The sequence below is a fragment of the Ochlerotatus camptorhynchus genome, unplaced genomic scaffold (genome assembly GCF_037179485.1).
Source record: "Ochlerotatus camptorhynchus isolate MF236.1 unplaced genomic scaffold, CSIRO-AGI_Acam_v1.1 ptg000307l, whole genome shotgun sequence".
Taxonomy (NCBI): Eukaryota; Metazoa; Arthropoda; class Insecta; order Diptera; family Culicidae; genus Ochlerotatus; species Ochlerotatus camptorhynchus.
Genome location: NW_027040795.1, coordinates 2,391,254 through 2,413,591, shown reverse-complemented (window position 1 = coordinate 2,413,591; position 22,338 = coordinate 2,391,254). Strand labels below are relative to the sequence as shown.

Below are 22,338 nucleotides of genomic sequence, written 5' to 3'. Positions count from 1 at the left end.
AAGCATTGTATTTTTATAGTAAATCGACCAGTGTCGTTTTGCTACTGGCATAGTTTTTGGCGTATGGATTAGATCGATTTCATTCTTATTTTATAAATAACTAATTTACTATTTACAACATGGAGTGACTGTTACAGCTTACACGCTATTTCAAAACTAACCGAAATTGCGTACAACTCACCCAGATCAGTCAAAACTGAACCTACTCAAAAATGGATAAACTATGTTGGGAGTGGAAAGTTGACAAATGGAAAACATTTATTAACTTGTCACTCTCCTCAACATAGTTTTGGTGGATTCTACCCAAATTTGAGTAGTTTAAACATAGTGTGTACTGAGCATGCAACCAAATATCTGCTTTTCTTTCATAAGGGCCAATGTTACAAACATAAACATTGACTTTTCCGTGAATTTACCGAGATTGAAAACTCGCTTAAGTAAGCAGTCACGATGTTATAGTATATTCCTCAATTTACTATTGAGATCTGCTCAGGATTTCCTTAAAATATGCTTCAAAACTTCCAAATTCTCATAGAATTGCATTGGAATATTGCATGAAATTTCTTTCAGGCTAATAATGCCCTTGGTAATCTCCTCAGAATTCCATAGGAATACATCCTAAATTCCATATGGATGTATTCTCAGAACTTCCATCGAAGATCGCAGTAGGTCGCGCTTGAAACCTGACGTGTTTTTCTTTTACTGAGTATTTTTCGACAGCGTATTAAACAGTTTTTGCTTCGAATTTGTTAATTTGTTTGCTGATATTTGGTTTCAAGTGTTCACAAGTTTTTATTTAGTGATACATCGTGATTTGCCTGTGTTTGCCTTGAGAGACTCGGTTGACCTTGAATCTAATCTTTAAAATCTACGACGCACATTCTGTTCCATTGTTCGGTGTTGGTTTTCATTGCCTCCTGGGAGCCCGGTTCTCCGAGTTTGGATGCCACACTTTCGGCGTGTAGTTCTATTGATTCGTCACGGTGGGCGAGTTTGAACTTGGTGCGGTTGGTGAATTATAACGCGAATGTGCTGATAATGTGCCCGTCGCGAGTGTTGGTGGCGATTCGTGGCCAACGTTGCCGTGAATCAGCAGGTTTTTTGCTTGCAAAAGTGTTCGGCTGCTGGTCTTTTATCGGTGCCAGAAAGATGCCTCACTGGATACGTCCAAGACTGGACGGGATGTAACTGATGGCCGCGAATGGTTCCTGGGGAAAGCACTAAACGCGAACCTTATTCCAGATGACCATGGCAATGCAAGTAAATTTGTGTTCGTTGAAGGAATTATGACGGCAGGTGAATCACGACATGAGATACAAAGCGTAGAGAAAAAACTATGGAACCCATGGATTTGAGGATCAAATCAACATGGTGAGACCAGTCCAAATACTTTTACCAATAAAAAAAAATCATAAATTAAATACGTGCCAGGATTCAAAAGAACATTTTGAAACTAGAAGCGTGTGTGTTATACTAATAACCATTTGATAGAGGCAATACATACATACGGGGCTTATTGTAAGTGAAAGTAGCCTCGGAATGGGCGTGACTCTCCTGACCGGAGATGCCAGATTTTTTTTCAGAAGTTTGCAAAAAATGTCTGTGAATTTCAGAAATGTCTGTAAACTGTATGATGTATAATGCGAAATTTTAAATATCTGTAAAAGTCATGTTCGAGCAAACATGACCTGTTTTTAACGAGTTGAACCTAATTGTAATTGGGAATGCATCCATTTAGGCCTTATACATTATAAGCAATCAATAAAAAGATAAATTATGATTACACGACAAATGAGGTCAACTTAAACTCATATTCTTGAAAACGTAGTTAACTTATAGACTGTGTAAAACGTTACGAGATTTTACAGGAACTTGTCCGTGCTGAGCACCAATGCTACCGACGCCAGGGAGGCAGCTCCCACACCTGGACCCTATATATCGACTCATCAACTCATGAACCGGGGACCAACGGCTTTACTTCCCTTCCGAAGGAAGGCGTGATCAGAGATGTTATGCCTCAGAACATCCTGGTGGCGCCGACTGGGATTGAACGCAGGCCTGCTGGAGTGACAGGCTATCACGCTTACCACTACACCACCGGCACCGCTATCAACATCTCGATGTACGTATGAAATTAGTACACGGATAAAAGTTTTCATGTAGTTTCCATTGGGAATGAACATTACATTTTTCCATTAACAAAACCGATGATATCTATCTCAATTTCACATAACAATTCACATATGAATTCTATATGATAAATCACTTTAATTTCATTTGACACAAAATGTTCATGAGATTATGATATCACATGAAAGTTATGTGAAATTCTTATTGATATTTTCCATTGGATATGTGATTTATTCTTTGAGCGTGTACTTCTAATATGAGTAAATTTTTCGTCGATTTTTGTCATATTCGAGAAAATTTATGAGGCTCAGAAAATTTTACTCATTTTACAAGTAAACTACGTTTTCTAGAGTTTGAGTAATTTAATCTTAAATTTGAGTACTGGTTCTTTTGCACGCTAGCAGTGGGGGAACGAGCACATCTTAGTGAGAGATTCAACTTTTCACCACCTAAATATGGAGAAATTGACACAATAAAAGGAGCAATTAAGATGTTTATTAGTACAATTCTAAACACTTCGTGAAAAAAAATTGTTGATGAATCAGGATCAGGGTTGCTGGAACTCAACATATCAATTAAATTTTGCAAAATAATTACAGGACAAGGCTTTTGTGATTGTTGCATGTTCAAACTCTGGAAGCAACGATATTTGCCCGGAGATTTGGCAACAGAATTGATGGCCAAACGTGACCAAACGATAGGTGCCATAGATGCTGATCTTCACCGGATGCCTGAGATTGTGGAAGTCTGTTGAGGTAGTGATGGAAATCAGTAATGACCTTGGAGATATCGGAGGATTCCCATTCGTGACATATGCGTTTCCGTACTTCCTGTAATGTGTGTAATGCTCTATACTATCACCTCAAAATTGCAACAGCACAGCTGACACAAAATAGACAACAAAGAAACATTTGATGTAGCAGACATAGAGTTCCAACCCAAGTAACAACTTGGGTTTTATGAAGGTTCTGTAGACCATGATTTGGACTTGTAGAATGCTTTAAAACCTTGATAAAACTTGCAATGCTACTTGGAAACTTCATGAGTGATATCACAACTGTGTTCGAAATTTGTTCTCTAGAACATTTGAAGTGGTAGGGCATTTCACCCATCATCAGGCAATTTGTGTACTCTTCAAGGAATCATCATAAATGGTTTTTGAACATACGATTTTCGAACAGATTTATCAACCAACAATACTAAAGAGTGGATCAGTAAACATGTAATGACATTATCTTGCAAACTGAAGCACGCCTACAAATTCCACCATCGAATAGGAGAAAATTTTCCCTAGCCGACGGTGTTGTTGATTTGGCAAGGTGAGCTTCGATTGGCGAGAAAAGATCATTACAAGATTTGATTACAAAAGCTGATCCGTCCTTTTGAATTGTTGGTTGACGACGTTCCTTTTTTATAAACAAACGGGCGTCATCGTTACCTGTCATGATACTTATAGAGATGTGACCCGATATAAGAAATATGACCGATAAAAATCAATAATATTTGTTTTTAGATATATAAGCACGATTATATCGGATGAATCCGATGAAATAGATTTCTCCAACTATAAATCGAAAATCAAACTTTAGAGTAATTTTTAACAAATTTTGAATAAATCTTGGACTTTCATCCCCCTCTATTTCATTAACTTTTTTCAATTACAGTGTCTATATAAATATGTCTTTATATGTAATTTGATTGAAGATGTAAAACAGTGTAACATAATAAATTTTAAATTTTTAATTTACATTAAATATCGCAGTCTTAAAGATTCTTAAATCAACAAAATTTTATTTATTTTTTTATCGGATCTCAATTATTTAAATTTCAAAATTTATTCCTTCTGTTTTAAAAATTCGTGTTTCTGGCACTTCGTGAAATTTCTATGATATTTAAAATATTGGAGACTTAGAGTGCAGTTTCGAACCCCTTTGGATACGGTTGTGTTTTAAGTTTGTTCTCTGTTTTGTGCGTGCGTTCGCTTTCATAGTTTTCGGCTGCATTTGCCGGATTAGTATAGCAGACGTGCCTCCCGGACGGTTATAAGTGTGTGATTGGTAGTTATCTAGTTTTCCGGGAAGTTATAGAACCGTTATAGATGTCGCAATCTGCGTTGTTTGATTGTTTCTCCCGGACCAGAAATAAGTGGCATCACGAGTGATAATTTTTAATTTCAATTTATTTACGCGCTGCAAGGTGCGTGAAAGAGCTCGACACGATCGGTGTTGATGTTGGCTCGATTGCAACTATTTTTGCAAAATAAAAAATCAAGTGTTTTCGAACAAAATTGATATCGAAAGTGTATCAAAAGTGCTTCTGAACGTGTTTCGCAGTTGAATGTGGTGAAATTCGTGAACTCGCGGCTGTTTTCAGTGAAAATTCCGTTTCACAAAATTGCTCACCGAGTTCCCTTTTTTGCCGTTCGAAGACGACGGGTTTGCAAGAGAAAAATAAGCATCGGGAATGTGCTCCCGGATGTATTGATTTGGTGAGTACGTTCCAGTTGAAGATTGTTCTAATACATATACATTTCTCAATTGCATTTTCGAGGGGACGTCCGGAGAGCTTTGAGATTTGGGCGTTGTTGCTTTTTCGGGCAGACGCGCTGGTTGCCGGTAAGGGCCAACAAGCGCTGCCAGCAGATGCATCAAGAGGTATTCGAAACAAAATTGGTAAGAAATGTCCATTCAAATCGATTTAATACAGGTGAACAAATTTCAAAACTATATCCAGAACAACATGTGAAAAGGGCATACAAGCTTTTTGTAAACAAACATTTGTAGGCCCTTTTCTCACCAACCGAGGGTCGCCCACGCAAACCAGCAATATCATCGGGAAGGGGAAAGTGTCCCCTACCCGGTGATGTTAAAGGTTTGCGTTGGTGTCATATGGGTGGCGAGAAAAGGGCATAAGAAGGTTTGTTTACAAAAAGCTTGTATGCCCTTTTCACATGTTGTTCTGGATATAGGTACGTGCCAGATTTGGTAATAATATTTTTTTAATCTGGAAGTATGTTTATGATACCATTATCCATTTGATAAAGGTATAGTAAACATGTGGGGCTTATTGTAAGTAAAATTGACCTCGACCACTCGTGAATTACCAGGCATTCTGAAATGGGTCACCGGAGCTGCAATAGAGCTAACACCTTCTAACTCCCGGACTAAACCTACTTTAATTTAAGGGTAATATAAAGCAGTTTTCTTCCATAATAACTTCGCCGGACAGTGAAGGTTAGATTGAACAAATGGAGGGACCTTCAAATCCATTGATTTATAGACAAATATAAAGCAACAGAATATCGTGTTCTGGACAGTTGACTGTAAATGGTTTTCTCCTAGGTCTACCTTCAAACTAGGTTTTTGAGAGCGGGAGTCGATTATCCGAGGTTTCAATTATCCGGGGCTCCATTGCAATGCATGCATAATGGATCAATGATTATGTGAAAAATTGAAACCTCTACTGAATTCAAGTTTACTAGAAAAATATTGAATAATCTACCCATCCAAAAGTTATAAGATTTTTGTATTTTGATCTCAAATTATTTTTTTTGAAGCTCTATTACCCAGACAACCATCGTATAAAAATGAACAGACAGTATCGTAAATAACCACCGTTTATGTCATTTTCGTATATAAGTATGACATACTTCGCATTATGTTTAATTTAAGTCGTATAGAAACATAGTTGAAGATGATAATTTCAAATAACAGACTGTAGTGGTAATTTTTATACGATAGATGGAGTAGATGAAAGCATAGAGTTGATAGTTCCGTTAGAGTACGGCAGTGTGAAGATTGTATATAGATATTAGAATAGCGAACAAGGACAACTTTTAAGGAAGGTACAAATCGGTTTTTTCATCTCTTTTTACCAAACTCCCTCTTTGGAGAGGGATGGTGAGGGGTGTCCCCCCCCCGCCACCACTGGCGTATAGAAAGCAAATTTCCGACTTATATGCGATGAATCAATTCTCCATCGTACTGTAATAGAAATAAAATCTGATTACACCGTAAGTCTGTTCAAATTAAGTTTGTTATTACAGATTTAATCGTATATGTTGTAACATCAACACGTCTACAAAAAAAAAAAAAAATGCACGTACATGGCCTCCACTTTTGTAGGTATAAGCCCTTTTTTGCTTTCTTTACGATTTGTTTGTTTGTATATATGATTGTATATCACAGAAACAACTTTGAATATACGTACATTCTGGTTGTGTGGGTATGATCATGGATGAAGATTATAAGTATTCGAGTTTTATGATTGGTCTATATGATAGGTATTTCATGGTTTATATGTAACATCAGACGATAATGTATGGGAGACCCTTTTCATTATTGACTTCAAGTGGTGCAAAAGTACGAATGGCTTAGAATGGTTCAAATCGCTTCGATTTTGAAAAACACTACACCACCACTGGCGCCACTTTTGTGAAAAATTTAATAAAATACGCACTCCTTCCCCATCATTAAGGCAAAAATACGAAGGCGGAACCTTGTTACTTAATCAAATATTTAAGAAAAAAGTTAACTATAAGGGATTGTGCGACTATTGGGAAATCGGCTCACGGTTAAAACCTAAAATATGATTTTATGGTAATTTTAAAACTAAGTACTTACTTATGCGCCACTTTACACAACAAGTTTAGCCCAAGATATGCCAATGCACGTTTTTTGTATGTTACATTGAATACCTAAAGAACCTCAACATACGGTCACCTGTTTCAAACGACGGCTCAATATTTGCGGTTGAAAGATTCAACATTACCAAACGCTGAAAAAAGTTTTGCATCACTCAGGTACTCACCCTAACGTTGTCATCGTGACAATTGTATACCAAAACGCCGCCGGGATGGAGGTGAAGTTCGTACCGTCCACGTTCTTCTCGGCGTAGAACATCACCGTGGCGAAGATGATGATGGCCATCGCGAGGGAAAACACCAAGAAGCCCAGCTCGGAGGCGCACGATTTCAGCGTGTAGCCGAGAATCCGCAGGCCTTGCGAATGGCGGGAGAACTTGAAGATTCGGAACACTCGGAATACTCGCAACGTTACGAACGCACCGGATACGTCGTCGTTGTCGGTGATTCCCAGACCGATGTAGTAGGGCAGGATGGCTACGACATCGATTATACTCATAACACTCCGAACGAATTTGCACCGGCACGGGGCGGCAAATAACCGCAGCAGGTATTCGGCGGTGAAGATCATCACACAGGCCGTATCCAAACAGAAGAATACGATCTTGTACCGCTCGCCACAGGAGAGCGTTCCGGCGCGGCCTGGCCGTAAGCCGCACGGGACCGTCTCGACGACGTTGGCCATCACAGATACAGCAATGAAGAAGCCCGTAACATAGTAGAACACGAGGGCGGCAGTGGAAGTATGCGGATTCTCGAATGCTCGCCACATCCGTTCCCTGATGTTGGTTAGCTGTATTAGATTTGTATCACTATTTTCCGACAGCTTGTCATCCATCAGTCGTTCGGCGTTTTCTCGCTTTCGATCCCGGTAGTCTTCGTAACAGCAGTCTCCGATCACGTCCGGCATGATTCCGAAAAATGATAATTCCTCATCGTAGCTGAGCAAACACTCGTGCCGAGGGTAGTGCAGCTTCCCGGTTCGGTAGTAATTTAATATGTGCCTAAAAATGTCCGGATCACGGTCGAAAAAATACTCTTTGCTATGTTCGTCGTAGAAGAAGTCTCGTTCGTTTGATCCTAATAGTGTGTCTGGGTACTTCTCAACCGTTGTCCGCCAGGTCTCGAATCGTCGCCCGGAAACGTTGATAATTAATTTCTCATCTTCCGAACGTAGGCGATCCTTGAATACTGGGGGTGCTGGTAGTGGATGGGATGCTATAGGGACCCACCCGATGGCCGCCGCCCGTGCAAATGGCAACCAAGCGGCGACCGAAGCCATACTATTCGGTGGAATTTTTCAATGGTCCCCCAATAGAGCACGAGGAACGTCACGGTAATTGTATCCGCGCGCTCTGGAGTGAGGGAGAAGGTAAACCGGGGACGACTTTCTGAGGCCTGCTCTCACTGGTCCTTGGAGGTGACCTTTCCGCAATCCGTGCCGTCTAAGGACTGGTTGATGCTGCAGCGTTTGATTTAGTCGCTACCGCTTCTATTCGACATTCGTTTCTGTGGGTTCCCACCGAGGGAAAAAAAAACCCTCCGCGTGTCTGGTCACGTAAATCACCTTTTTCTTATAATTATTTTGCTCTTTTTCAGCCGAAATAAATTGCTCCCCTCATAAACGTCCCCGGAGGCTTTATCCGCGGGATGATAGGCTTCTGTCTGGCAAGCAAAAAATACCCAATTTCAAAGTACACGTCGAATATGGCGGAACAAATCTCGGCTTTGTGTTCACTAAAGCTCCTCCTAACTTTGCATGTTTTTCCTTTCGCTGTTCGCTGATGGTAATGGTTTTCCTCTAATTTTGGGCCAAGCAGATGGGAAATAATGAGAAGCGCAAAATCGACGGATTCTACATGCTTAGACTACATTTTCCATCTGTTTTCTTCCATGCGCCATGCTGGGTAGTGTTATGCTAATTTTGCTGCTCAATCCCCTCGAGGCCAGCCTAATCTGATCCTTCCGGCTGGTTCCGTTGATGCTGAGCAAAATTAAACCCAACGACGCCCTCACTATCCACACTGTCCTGAAGACCTTTGATCCAAACGACCTAAATGCTTCACGAGCTCATTAACATTATGATGGTATTGAAAATTATTTTCCGAGAAGCACTATCCTCCCACAACCATCAAGCTGATGTTAATGTAGCAGAAAACCATCCACTTTCACTCGATTGCTCGTTTTTTTTTCTTTTCTCTCTGAACTATGTGGCACTGCTGTGATGATTAATCACTTTCATTTTGATAAATTCACCATCCCATTTTCCGGCTTCCACCCACCGTGCACGCAAACACTTGATCTTCAATTTTTCACCATTTACTCTCTTTACGAGTTTTTCTCGATGGCACAAACAATGCTTGTTACCGAGAAGCCTTGGCCCGACGAGCCCTCATAATACTTGCTTTTTTCCAGCCACTTTCCCCGGGGGATAAACACACTTTCCCTTTGACTTCTTTCACACAGCCACACGCGCACACACACACACTGTTGCTGTCGCTGTTGGAATTATTTTTATTGCCCCCGAAATCCACCAGCAACGCACTAACGAGAGATAATTCCTCTCAATTTAAGCCGTCATAAGCTCTGCTTCGATTCCAAGTTTCAATTCCACAGCACGAGCGTATGGAAAAGTCCGTCCTTGGTTAGTACGACGATGTCATCGTCCCGGTCGTTCCGATGGTAGCATCGGCCACTTTCATCTCTTGGCACGGAATTTGAACACTCAGCAGTCTGGAAACGAGGGGAAAAGAGAAAAGGCAGAGTGCCATTAGTTTCATTTGTTATGGATCTGTTTGTTACTGTGTGCAAAATGGTTGACATATTTTAAACTTTTTATCACTGTGCTGGTCGGAGCACTTCATTAGAGTCCCATTCGGGTCGTTCCTGTGGAGACATCACTTTGGCCCTTAAATCACAGTTATCAATGGAAGCTTAAAGACAAATCGGTTGTTAACTTGAGTGCCTGCCTACACAGCAAAAAAATAATTTTGATATCACATCAAAGTGGATGCACTTCAATCGTGTCAAAAATATGGTGTAATATTACTTGCCAAAAAGGACAAAATTATCATTAATACAGTGCATGAACTGACATTACGCTGCTTTCACTGCATATATTTATTTGTGTGACCATAAAAATTTCATGAGGTTTTCGACATGATTGAAGCAAAGAAGAATACTAAGATGAAACTGTCGGAAGAAAAACATTCTATTTTAGTGTCCTCTTTCACGGTCCCTTTCATCCAATGAATTCCTTCCGTATGCAAGTAAAATTTGTGCTTTTGCTACCCCCTCGGTAGAGATGTAAGTTGGCGCACTTTTTTACCAAAACAATCACACCAAAATTAGAGATGTCCCATTTTTTCATTACTCGATTAACAACTAATCGATTATTTTTTGTTCGCTGTGCTGTCATTTTTCCAACAATGAGAATGCAGCACATGTTTGAAACGATCGGTGATGATCCTCTGGAGAAGTTAATGCTTATATCGGCATGATAGGGGAAATGTCTCTAATGTTGGCCTATGGATCTAAGATTGGGCCCATCGCTAAAAATCTGCTATTTATCAGTTTTATCTAGATGAACGCGTTGTTGGGACGTTGCTAATAGATATTTTTGGTTGCTATTGAAAATTTAGTCGATTGCTGAATTTATGTATGGGCCCAAATTAGGGACACTTAGGCCGACATTACCTGCATTTTCCCTATAACCAATAACAAATATGTTACTTTTCGGTTCGTTTCGATTAATCGATTATTCGAATGAAAATCAGCCATCGCTAGATGAATGCGAAACGTCATTTCAAATATTATGACCGTACATAAATAATGATACAATTTGAAATGGACCAGGGCTAATCACAAATTACGTCCCCACGGTAACTGAAATAAACACGAGTGTTGACCGGTTGATTGAAGTGCATCCTCTGGATGTAATATTAAAATCTATTTTTTGCTGTGTATGATCATAATATGATAATGTTTTTTTTTGTCTGTACCGCAATCACATTGCGTTAAATATATAGGATCATATGTTCTATCATAGTGCTATATTTTCCAACCAGAAATTATAACATCACCACTGTCAAAAAATAGTGATTCTAGTGACCATGTTGAAGAAATAAGTGACCAAGCTGTAAAAAAGTGACCTATGAGCAGAAAAGTAATTGTTATGATGGAACACCAAATAGATGTTTGAAGTTTTAGACTATTCAATTAGTATCTCATAAACACTTGATTTAACTTAAGTTCTCCCATACGGTTACCCAATTAAATTAGATTTTGTATTTTTAACGCAGGCACATGATTATACCTATCAATAAAGAAACCATACACAAGCTTTGTTGTTTCAAGATTATAATTGCTCTTTATCAAGACTCCTTTCTCTATCCACTCCCTAGCATTTCTAGTAAGTTTTGCTCTGATTCAATCATTTATGAGGTAACTTTCTTCAAAATTATCCCCATTACTATCATGCTTGTAAAAAATATTTCTCAAGAATAATGCCTTTGATTTAGCTTCTGGATCCACAAGGCAGAGTTCTCCTTTTAAATAAGCCACGTACAATTGATTCCTGTTCAGTTTAAAAATGAAGCTGTTCCAAATAAATTTCCCGCAGGTGGACTTTATCTGGCCTAAATGCCGATTTGAAGACGGAATACTTTGTGTGACATACCATAGTTTGGATAACACAAAGACATTCAAAACTATACTACGCTCAAAAATATCCAATAGACGAACATTGTGGATTTGTAGATTGCTTTAATACTGGAAACCAACCTCCCATAGTTTGAATCCACCATAGAACTCCAGCTCCTTTCAATACAAACTCCTAAAGTTTTGATACCATCAGCTTCCCCTATTTTTTGAGGTCCAATTCTAGCATTATTCAAACGAAGAGATTCTGACTTCTGCAAATTGAATGTGAGCAAACCAGCTGTAAGAATCAACAATTGAAAACAGACCATCAAATTCCAAATCATTCTTAATAAAAACAACTATATCATCAGCATAAGCAATCACACTGATGAACTTGTCATAGACAAGCTCACCAGGAATGCTGTCTGCAATTTGTCTTAACAAGGGCTCAATGTAAAGAGCAAAAAGCACCATGCTCATGGCATGGGGCATCCCTCACGGACAAAACTTTTAATTTTAATTTCTTGAGAAAGAAACCCATTAATCAAAGTTCGAGAGTAAATGTTTTTCATACAATCAGCAAAAGTTTGCGGGAACCCAAATTCCCCTTAAAATTTCCACAAGTAATCGTGATTTACTCTGTCAAAAGTCTTGTTAAGATCTAAGCTGAATAAGCATCCTTTAAACTTTTTAGTTTCACACGACCTCGTGACCAATCTTCTCACGTCTTTCAAGTTATTCACACATGAGATATTCGAAACACCCGCAGTTTGTCCAGGTCCTAGCAACTTACCAAGAAAATTCATAATTCTTCCAGCAATAAGCTTCATAAAAACTTTGTAGTCACAATTTAACAAACTAATGGTACGATAGGTAATATCACCTTCTGGAGAAAGGAGAAATTGTTCCAGCTAAATATGAATTAAAAATATAAACTAAATCATTTTTACAATTATCAAAGTTATACAAGTAAACTTCATATGGAAGCCCATCGGGCCCACGAGATCTTTTTTATTACAACAGAGAAGAACAGATCTTAATTCCTCTTCCGTTATCTCCTTCTTCAAATCAACACGATCGTCATCTGACAGAAACCTATTGATATGATTCGATGGATCATCGCCAGGCAAGGAGTCTGAAGTCGCTAATTCTGAGTGAAAAATCACAGAAACATTATAAAAAGCCAAGTTTTCAATATGTTTGGGGTCTGAAACTAAAATGATACCATTTAGAATTTTGATGTTGCCATTACTTTGAATTCGTTGAGTTGAATTGAGCTGCAACCTGAAAAATGTTCATCATTTCATCCTGCATACAACTGAAATCATCCAAATGGTTTCCTAAATGTTTCAACCTATCCTGCTCAATCTCCATCAACCGCTATGTGATGAACTTGATGTCTAAGAACGTTGGTTGCCCCGAACTTTCTTTATGCATCCACTCATTCATTTTCCCATATAATAGCTTTTCTCACTGTAGATACGGCTATTCAGAACAAACCTTTCTGTTTCATTTTATGCTTGGCTACCTCATTCCACCATCTGCTTCTATCGGAAAAATAGCGATCACGTGCCTTCCAACCCTCATATTCCTCGGCTAAACGCGCTCAAACAGAGCCATTTTTGGCTAATGCACTATAAACTTTCCAGTAGCCTCTTCCTACAGGAGAAACGATATCAGAGGCAGGGCTTGAAAGGGGATCGCATATCGACTGTGAATGCGTGATCGCGTTTTCTGCATTCAATGTGCGAAGCAAGCACGTTGGTTTGACTGACAAAATGGCGATTGTCGATTGCTTGTGTCTTGTGTGGTGTTTGCCGCAGCAGCTCGGTGGAAGCCGATTTTTCAATTCATTTATTCTCGCACAGTTTCACGCACCGTTCGTAAATTTTGACAACGGAAAAACCTACACGAAGCGTTGTCTACGTAGACACGAAGCGTTCGTTTCACCAATCCGCTCGGTTCGTTTGCACTTGTTCAACGCTTGGTTCGGTTACGTTCGCAACACGAGAACCGAACGAAGGGTGTGCAACTGTCATCTTTCGGTTCGGTTTATAGATGCTGAACGAATAGTGCGACAGTGCATCACAACCAAACGCAGGGTGCTCGTTTGTTGTTCGCTTTCGTTCCTAGTAACATCACTGCTTAAAAGCTACAATACTTCGAAAATTTCCAAGAATCTGCACTGTTTTAAAGGCTTGTAGGATTTTACTATAATTTTTTGGGGACCTCATTCCAAGGAAGTTCTGTGGAAAAACTCTTTTAGAAAAACATGAAATGTAATCTGCTTTCAACGTAGTTCTGAGCAATTTAAGATTTCATGTGAAACCTGATAGTTTTGAGTAGAACTTCAAGTAACCCTGTATTGAATTAAAAGTAAATTTCAATTTAAACTCTTAGGATTTTCTAAGAAGCACAACTCCTGTGAACTTCAGAAGAAAATTTCAAGGGCATTCTGAGGATAATTTCATAAAGATTTAGGGAGAAAACGAAACCGGGGCATAAGTCTTTGGCATTTTTTTGAAAATACTTAAAGGAAGATTACAATTAAATCTGAGAATATCTTCAGGACATCTTCAACGGAATTCGGGAAATAAATTCAGGAGAGTTTTCAAAGAAATTATGAGAAGTCATCGAAGGAATTTGTGAGGAAAAATGCAAATGAATTCTTAGGAGACTTTCAATGTGAGTAGAATTCCAAGGGATGGAGTGAGATTCAGAAGGAAATCTGAAATAATTCAATGACTATTCGGAGAATCTTTCCTAAGGGGAATTTCAGCGTAACTCCAAGGGAAATTTAAAGAAAATTGAATTCGGAGGATAGTTTCATCGATATTTTGAGAAATATTTCAATGGAAATACCCGTTGAATATGGAATGGACTATTCTGAGGTTTTAAGAACTACTTGAAAGTTTCCAAATTTTACAAGAAGTTAATGAAAGTGCCTTGAAGTTCTTTTGTAGATTGAGAAACTAGCCTGATACTCACAATACTTATCATCAAGTTCTCCCTGAATTTTATAGGACTTCCTAAAGTTTCCTAATTTTTTGTAATGATCATGGGTCTCTCCTAAAGGTTCATTAATTTGCTGAAGTTCTCTAAAGTTTTTTTTTTTAATTTAAGTGACTTCTCTAATGTTAAAGGAACTGCTCTGGGCTTCTCTGTTCTTTTCTGAAACCGTACTAAAATGATTTAGCTTCAGTGAACTTCTAGACTTATGCGAAGACCTCAATTAACTGTTGAAAGTCTCTGAAGTTATTTGAAAATCAGGGGACTGCTTTAATTTTCTAACTAATTTTCTGAAACTAATGGAACTGACCTCCTTCTAAAATTCTTTTAATTTTCGAAGCTTACGTTACTTATTTCAAATGCTACCGCATTTTGCTAATGTTCATAAAAATTCCTGAAGTTCGCGGATATCCCCTCTATTGATTTCTATGGAGTTCTTGAAATTTTTCTGAAAACAACTGCCCGTCTGTGAAGTTTAAATTTTTTTCAGAATATCTGAAACAGTTGTGCTCCCGAAATTTTCATGGAATTATAACGAAATTATTCATATAGTTCTGTGACTTTCACTGAAGTTCTCAATATTTTTGGGAAGTTCATAAAACTTCCCTTAAATTATCGACATTAACTTAAGACTTCTTCAATAGTCTAGACATTCCTGGTGCTATGAAAACAGCCTATACAATTACTGAATTCCTTTAAAGTTCTCTAGACTACCCTGATTTTATCAGGAGTTTTTAAAAACCCGCAACTTTGCTGAATAATAATAAAAAGTTAATAGGATTATTCTGAACCTATCCTCGGAACTTCACGGAATATCATTACACTATCTAAAAATATATAAATTTATTAGATGTTCTCAGGAATTCCTTGAAGCTTGCTAAAAGTTCTTGCATTTTTTTATTAATGGAACATTGTTGATGCTCTCTAATCAACTTAGCTAAATATTAACTTTCTTTAAAGTTCTTGAAATCTCCATGATATTATTCCCTTAAAATACTCTTACCTTTTTCCGGATGTTCATATAATTTTTATCACGTTTCAGAAATTCTCTCGAAGCTTTACTGAAGTTTTCGGAAGTGACCTGTGTTTCTCGAAAGGTTTTTAAGGTTTCTACAATTTCCTTGAAATTATTTGAACTGACCTCTGATCTGTCTTGATGTTCTCGAAGCTTCCTTAAGGCTTTCAATTCTATTGAAGATCTAGGTTCTGCTCGGAATTGGAATTTCCATTAACACCTTTAAATTTTCCTGAATTCTCTCGACTTTTCTGAAGTACCAGAAATATTTCTGATGTTTTCATAAATTCTCAGAAGGTCTTTGTACTTCCCTGAAATTCTGGGAACATCTAAAGTGTTCTCATTTTTTTTAAGCATATCATGGAACTATCCTGATTTGTTTTCTAAATTTATGATTATGGATATTTAAACTGCTCCAGAAGTCTGAACTTAAGCTACGAGAACTGCCCTTAAGATCTGAAATTACCCAAACATCTGTAGATCTACCTTTATGAGGTACTTAAAACCTCTAAAAAATGCAAAATTCCCCTACAGTTTTCTATATTTCTCAAGTCCGCTTGACATCTTCTAAGTTCTTTAAAATTCTAGGAGCTTTATACAAGTTCCTGAAAATTTTCGGATGCAAAAAGAATCGCCTTGAGTTTCTTAAAGCTTCCAGTGGTACTCCATATTTTCAGCGTGTTAACTTCTCTTATGTTTGTAAGCAAACTTACCCACATAAACTTTCTCACAGTACAATCTTTCTCATAAAGCCTACATTTCATAACACATTCTTTAAACTCAACCATTTCCCACCAGAACATCAAGTTCATGTTCCCATCCTAATTACAACATATTAACCCGTACCCACGAACAGTTTCAATCATTCAAACAAAGCAATAAACCTCAAGTAGCACAACAGCACTTGAAGCTAGAACTGAAGAACATGCAAAAAGTGTCCTATTACCACACCGCTAACACAGTTCCATTCTCGAGAAATGCATAGCGCAAGCGACTATGACAAGTCACTCGCGCTAGGGCACTCACTATCTCTATGTCTACATTCCCTATCTTTCTATCATCCCCTCCATGCACCATCCATCTAAATGCTAGAATCGATTATGTACCGATCAGAATGCTAACTTCTGATTAGTTAACATTTTACCGAACGCTAATCCACGTTCCTCAATACATAGATTTAAGATACTCGTTGTAACTAATATAAAACTAAAAACCGAAATAAATCGACGAGCAATTCTGGATTTCTTTTCAAACCTAAAAGGTATGACATTTATTTATACGAAACAAGCCTTCTCCGTACATGTTCCTGCAGTTTGTTAATGGAGCTTAACTGAAATTCTCAGCAATTACTATTCATTCCTCAGAACTTCTCCAAAGTTCCTACAATTGTTGTGAAGTTAATGGGGATGCAATGAAGATCTCTAATCTTTCATAAATATAATTATGAACTTGAAATAAATCATTTTTTTTTCCAAATTCTGGTACTTTGATACGAGACTTCAAGAAATTGAATAAATTTGGATCTTGGATTTACTAAAAATAAGTAAGTTTTTGTAACTGTATTAAAGTAAGATATTAGAAAAGTGTACAATTTCAACATAAAATGGATTTGATACTTAAGCTGCTTCTTTAAAGCTGATTTAACCGTGTCTTAAAAGCGTTTGGGTTAATTGCTGTTGTTTTTGATCAACAAAAAATAAGAGCATAGTTTTAACGCATTTAAAAATACCTTTCTTATTACAATCCTGGAATTTATCCGTTAAAGTTCTGGAAAAACTTGGAAAACTCAGGTAATTTTATTTAGAAAATGAGTAGACAGCCTGTAGGTACAGAGTGACTATGAAACTTCACAAAGTAAATAATGATCAATATTGAAATAAATGCACTCTAAAAAAGTTGAAAATAGTCACTAATTAAAAGAAAAAGTGACTTTAGTGACATTTTGCTAAAATTCAAGCTGATAGCAAAATGTGTTATAATTTTGTTAGATTTTAATTAGAAGGAAACATATTAAATATCACTTATTTTTTTCGAACCTATTAACGGCATCCCTTTATGAAGAGCTTTTTGAGTGTGTTGATTTATTTCATTTTAATGCCGTTATAAGATAAGCAATTATATCTTTTGACATATACGAGTATTTCGTCTACTACTTGCAGACTTCATCAGTGTCAAGTGGTGTTGAATACTTGGCATTTGGTGTTGAGTACTTGGCACTGATGAAGTTTTCAAGTAGTAGACGAAATACGCGTATCGGTCAAAAGATGAGCAATAATAATGGAATGAAATGGAAATAAATCAACACACTCAAAAAGCTCTTCATATTAAATGTTTTTTAATTTTGTTTTTGCTTCGAAAGTTTTCTTTTTCAGTGACTCCTATCTAATCAGGGACAAATACGTTTATTACGTTACGGTTTAAGAAGACATACGGTTCGTATTCACATTTTTATTGCACTGAGCAAATTACACAAATTCGTTTGTAGTACAAGTCTTAGACCATTGTTTGAGAGTATTTCCACCTCCGCCCGTTACCGTATTGACCGAGTTTTTGGAATAGATCTCGGCCTCTTAGATGGAAGTAGCACTATCTTAAACAATCGAGAACTGTCCTGCAATCGCTTTCTATGGCGCTGCCATGGCACCTGCAACCGGACCTTTCACGCAGGTTGTGTTGGTGCACAGCGAAATCATGAAGACATTCTTCGGACCTTCATGCTGCCTTTGTGCCAAGACTGCCAGGATAAGTTCATAAATGAACTTAATCTGAAGGAACTGTCTACAACATTGAATGGCATCAAAGAAAACATTGGCAATACTTTGGAAGCAAATCACAAATTGCTTACTAACTTCAAAAACCTCAGTGCGACGCATGACGCAGTGCTTGAACACATTGAAGAAATGCTTGACAATATTAAGCGTAGCATGTCGACCGTCACCAGCAGCAACAAACTTATTGCTGTTGAAATGAAAAATGCAATTTCATCAATTCTGGACACACCTTCGGCGGACACCTGCACAGCTGTAAAAGCGGCAGCCAAATCAGCGGCAACAGCAGCAGTAGCGGCAATAACAACAGCAACAACGCACTCAATTAACCAACTACCTGCAATAATTTCCACACTCAAGAATGAGTTAGCGGACTCCCAAAGAACTCTAGCATGTGAAATAAAATCTCACCTAGAAGAAATGGCAAAATCTCTTTCAACACCAGCCGTCATCATTTCCAAGAATTACACAATTGACGAACCAGCCCCCAGCTGGCGAATCTTGGGAAATAAAAAAGTATGGAAGCGTGACTGGACAGAATATGACGCCAAGCAACATTCCCGCCGTCTCCAGGAAAAAAACGAGGAAAAAGCCAGACTTAGGCGCAAAAAACGAGAAAAGAAACCAGGTAACAACCCTCACAACAATACCAACAAAAACAGCGGCAGTAACAACTACAACAACAACAACAACAACAACAACAACAACAACAACAACAACAACAACAACAACAACAACAACAGCAATAACAACAGCAACAACAACCACTACAACTACAACAATAACAACAACAACAGCAATAACAACAACATCAACAACAACAGGACCCGAAGCAGCCATCTCTACAACAGCACTGCATTACCTTTGGATAAAGAACTTTTGGCTGCTGCACGAATACAATTTTCTCGGCCACCCAAAGAAAGCGGACTAAATTTCATTAATTTCGAAAAAGGGGAAACTATTAACCCTTATCGAACTGAAAAACCAACTGAGCGAGAACACCCTCCTCTTCTGGACCCCATGCGTCCACCAATAGTGAGACTTACTGAACAGTCCGTAACTGGCGACCAACGCTTCCTGAAGGCGCGTCTAAGGGACCCGAAAATTATGGACATTGTTCGGACCTACCTCTCCTTCCTGCATGACCAGCCACCAAAACCAGTGCTATTCTAATGCTAGCAGCTGAAGGACTACCAAAAGACAGAAATCTCCTGCACGAAATTTTCCTGGACGTCCATGAAGAACTTGGAATTACTCGAAACGACGCCTTGGCAGACCTGCAATCCTACCGTACATTCCTGTCCAGTGAACGCACGCAACGGCTGCAATCTACTAGGGAGGCCGCCCTCAAATTTTACAATCCTGTAAATTTTCAACGCCGCTGACGCACCTTGAGGAAGACTCATTATTTCTATATAACGATGCTCGGCATGAGACTGAGGTAACTAATAATAACAATGACCATACTTTATCAACCGACGTATTTCCAACAATTTCTTCACACAGACAGAATGCGACTGAAATTTTGATTTACTGTCAAAATTTCAATCGCATGAAAAGCCCAGCTAAAATGAAGGAAATTTATCAACATTTATTATGCTCATCCTTTTCGGTCATTTTGGCAACTGAAACAAGCTGGGACGAAAGCGTAAAAAGTGAAGAAATCTTTGGTAATGCCTTTAATGTATTCAGAGACGACAGAAATGTTCATGCAACACAGAAGAAGTCAGGTGGTGGAGTTCTTATAGCTCTTTCGGCCAATTTTAACTCAGAAATTATCTTTACACCAAAATTTACAGAATCTGAGCATATTTGGGTGAAATCACACATAGCCGGTGAAACGCACGTGTTCGCCTCAGTGTATTTTCCACCAGACCATGCTCATAAAAGCACTTATGAAGCCTTCTTTCAAAGTGCTGAACAAATTCTATCTGACCTTCCTCCTGAGGTTAAAGTTCACATCTATGGAGACTTTAATCAACGCCATGCTGACTTCATTCTGGACTCTGAAAATGAATGTATCTTACTCCCAGTCGTTGGGGATAATGAAACATTGCAGTTCATTTTTGACAAAACTGCTAATTTAGGACTGAACCAAATTAACCACATCAAAAACCAACAAAATTGCTATTTGGACTTTTTACTAACGAATATTTATGAAGATTTCTGTGTGACCGAATCATTAAATCCACTGTGGAAAAATGAAGCGTTTCACACAGCAATCGAATATTCTTTATTTATGCATGAAAACCAAAGACCCAACGACTGCGAATACGAAGAAGTCTTTGAATACAAATTAGCAGACTACGAAAAAATAAAATTTAAATTAAACAGTGTCAATTGGCAATTAATTTTAAGGAATGTAGGAAATGTCGAAATTGGTATAGACGTGTTCTACAAAATTTTAACAGAAATAATTTCGGAAGAAATACCTTTGAAGAAAAAAAGACGTAACAGAAACACACAAAATCCAGTCTGGTTTAACAGACAAATAAAAAACTTGAAAAATCGGAAGCAAAAAGCACATAAAATTTATAAAAAACACAATAGTAGTAATAATTTATTAATTTATTTGGATCTATGCGATCAACTGAATTTAGCTATCAGTACTGCATTTGAAGAATATAATGCAAAAACTGAACGTGAAATAAAGTCCTGTCCGAAGAACTTCTTTAATTACGTAAAAACGAAATTAAAATCTGACAATTTTCCTTCAATAATGCATCTAGACGAAAATGTCGGTGATAGTTCGGAAAAAAACTGTAATCTATTCGCAAAATTTTTTCAAGAAATTTATACGACATTTTCTGAAGAAGATCGTGACCGCGATTATTTTGCATTTTATCCAGAATTTTCAAGGGACATTGGCCTCAATCAACTTCAAGTGCAGGATATTTTGCAGGCTTTAAAAAATTTAGATGCCTCAAAAGGTCCTGGACCTGACGGAATTCCTCCAGTATTTATTAAATGTCTAGCAATGGAACTCACTGCTCCATTGTTTTGGCTTTTTAATATGTCCCTAGAATCCGGAACCTTCCCTAAAATTTGGAAAAGCTCATTTCTAGTACCTATCTTTAAATCTGGTCGAAAATCTGACGTACGTAATTATCGTGGTATAGCCATTATCTCTTGCATTCCTAAGCTTTTCGAGTCAATTATCAACGAAAAATTATTTCTCCAAATCAAAAATAGAATTACTGACATGCAACACGGCTTTTTCAAGGGTCGTTCGACCTCGACCAACTTACTTGAATTTATAGACTATTCATTAAATGCAATGGATAATGGAAATCACGTAGAAGCTCTTTATACAGACTTTAGCAAGGCATTTGACCGCATTGACATACCAATGCTACTCTTTAAACTGCAAAAAATTGGAATTAAGTCAGGGCTCCTGAAATGGCTTGAATCATATTTAACTAACCGCCAACAAATAATTAAATTCAACGGAAAGAAATCGAGCCCAATTCAAGTCACTTCAGGCGTCCCCCAAGGCTCTCATTTGGGACCTCTCCTTTTTATTCTATACGTAAACGACATATCTTACATTCTCAAAAAACTTAAATTACTTATTTATGCCGACGACATGAAGCTCTTTTTGGAAATAAGAAATGAAGAAGACATCAATATATTCCGGAATGAAATACACATATTCTACATATGGTGCAAAAAAAGTCTACTAGAATTGAATGTAAAAAAATGTAACTTAATATCATTTAGTAGAAAAAGAACAACTTCAAATATTTCAATTGCATTAGGAAATCAAACTGTAGACAAATGTGAAAGAGTTAGGGATTTAGGAATTATCTTAGACTCTAAGCTAACTTTCATAGACCATTACAATACAATTATTCACAGGGCAAATAACATGCTAGGCTTTATCAAGCGCTTTTGCTATAACTTTCAGGACCCTTACACAATTAAAACACTATATATTGCCTATGTGAGGTCAATACTGGAATATTGCAGTATTGTATGGTCTCCATTTTCAATCACGCACGAAGAAAGATTAGAATCAGTACAAAAACAATTTCTATTATATGCTCTTCGTAAATTAGGTTGGACTTCATTTCCTCTTCCATCATATGAAGCACGCTGCATGCTTATAAACATACAAACATTAAAAGAGCGTC

General features: G+C 37.7%; 1 protein-coding gene across 5 annotated transcripts in view; it reads right to left on the bottom strand.

The window, feature by feature from the left end:
- The window catches only part of Shal (Potassium voltage-gated channel protein Shal), a 635,870-nt gene that overhangs the window by 105,399 nt on the left and 508,133 nt on the right, over window positions 1–22,338 (bottom strand). For all 5 annotated transcript variants that reach the window (XM_065229083.1, XM_065229080.1, XM_065229084.1 and 2 more), the window contains one exon: window positions 6,940–9,505. In XM_065229083.1, the coding sequence (XP_065085155.1) occupies window positions 6,940–8,054 (1,115 nt within the window). In that variant the 5' untranslated portion in view covers window positions 8,055–9,505. The remainder of the gene's footprint in view (window positions 1–6,939; window positions 9,506–22,338) is intronic.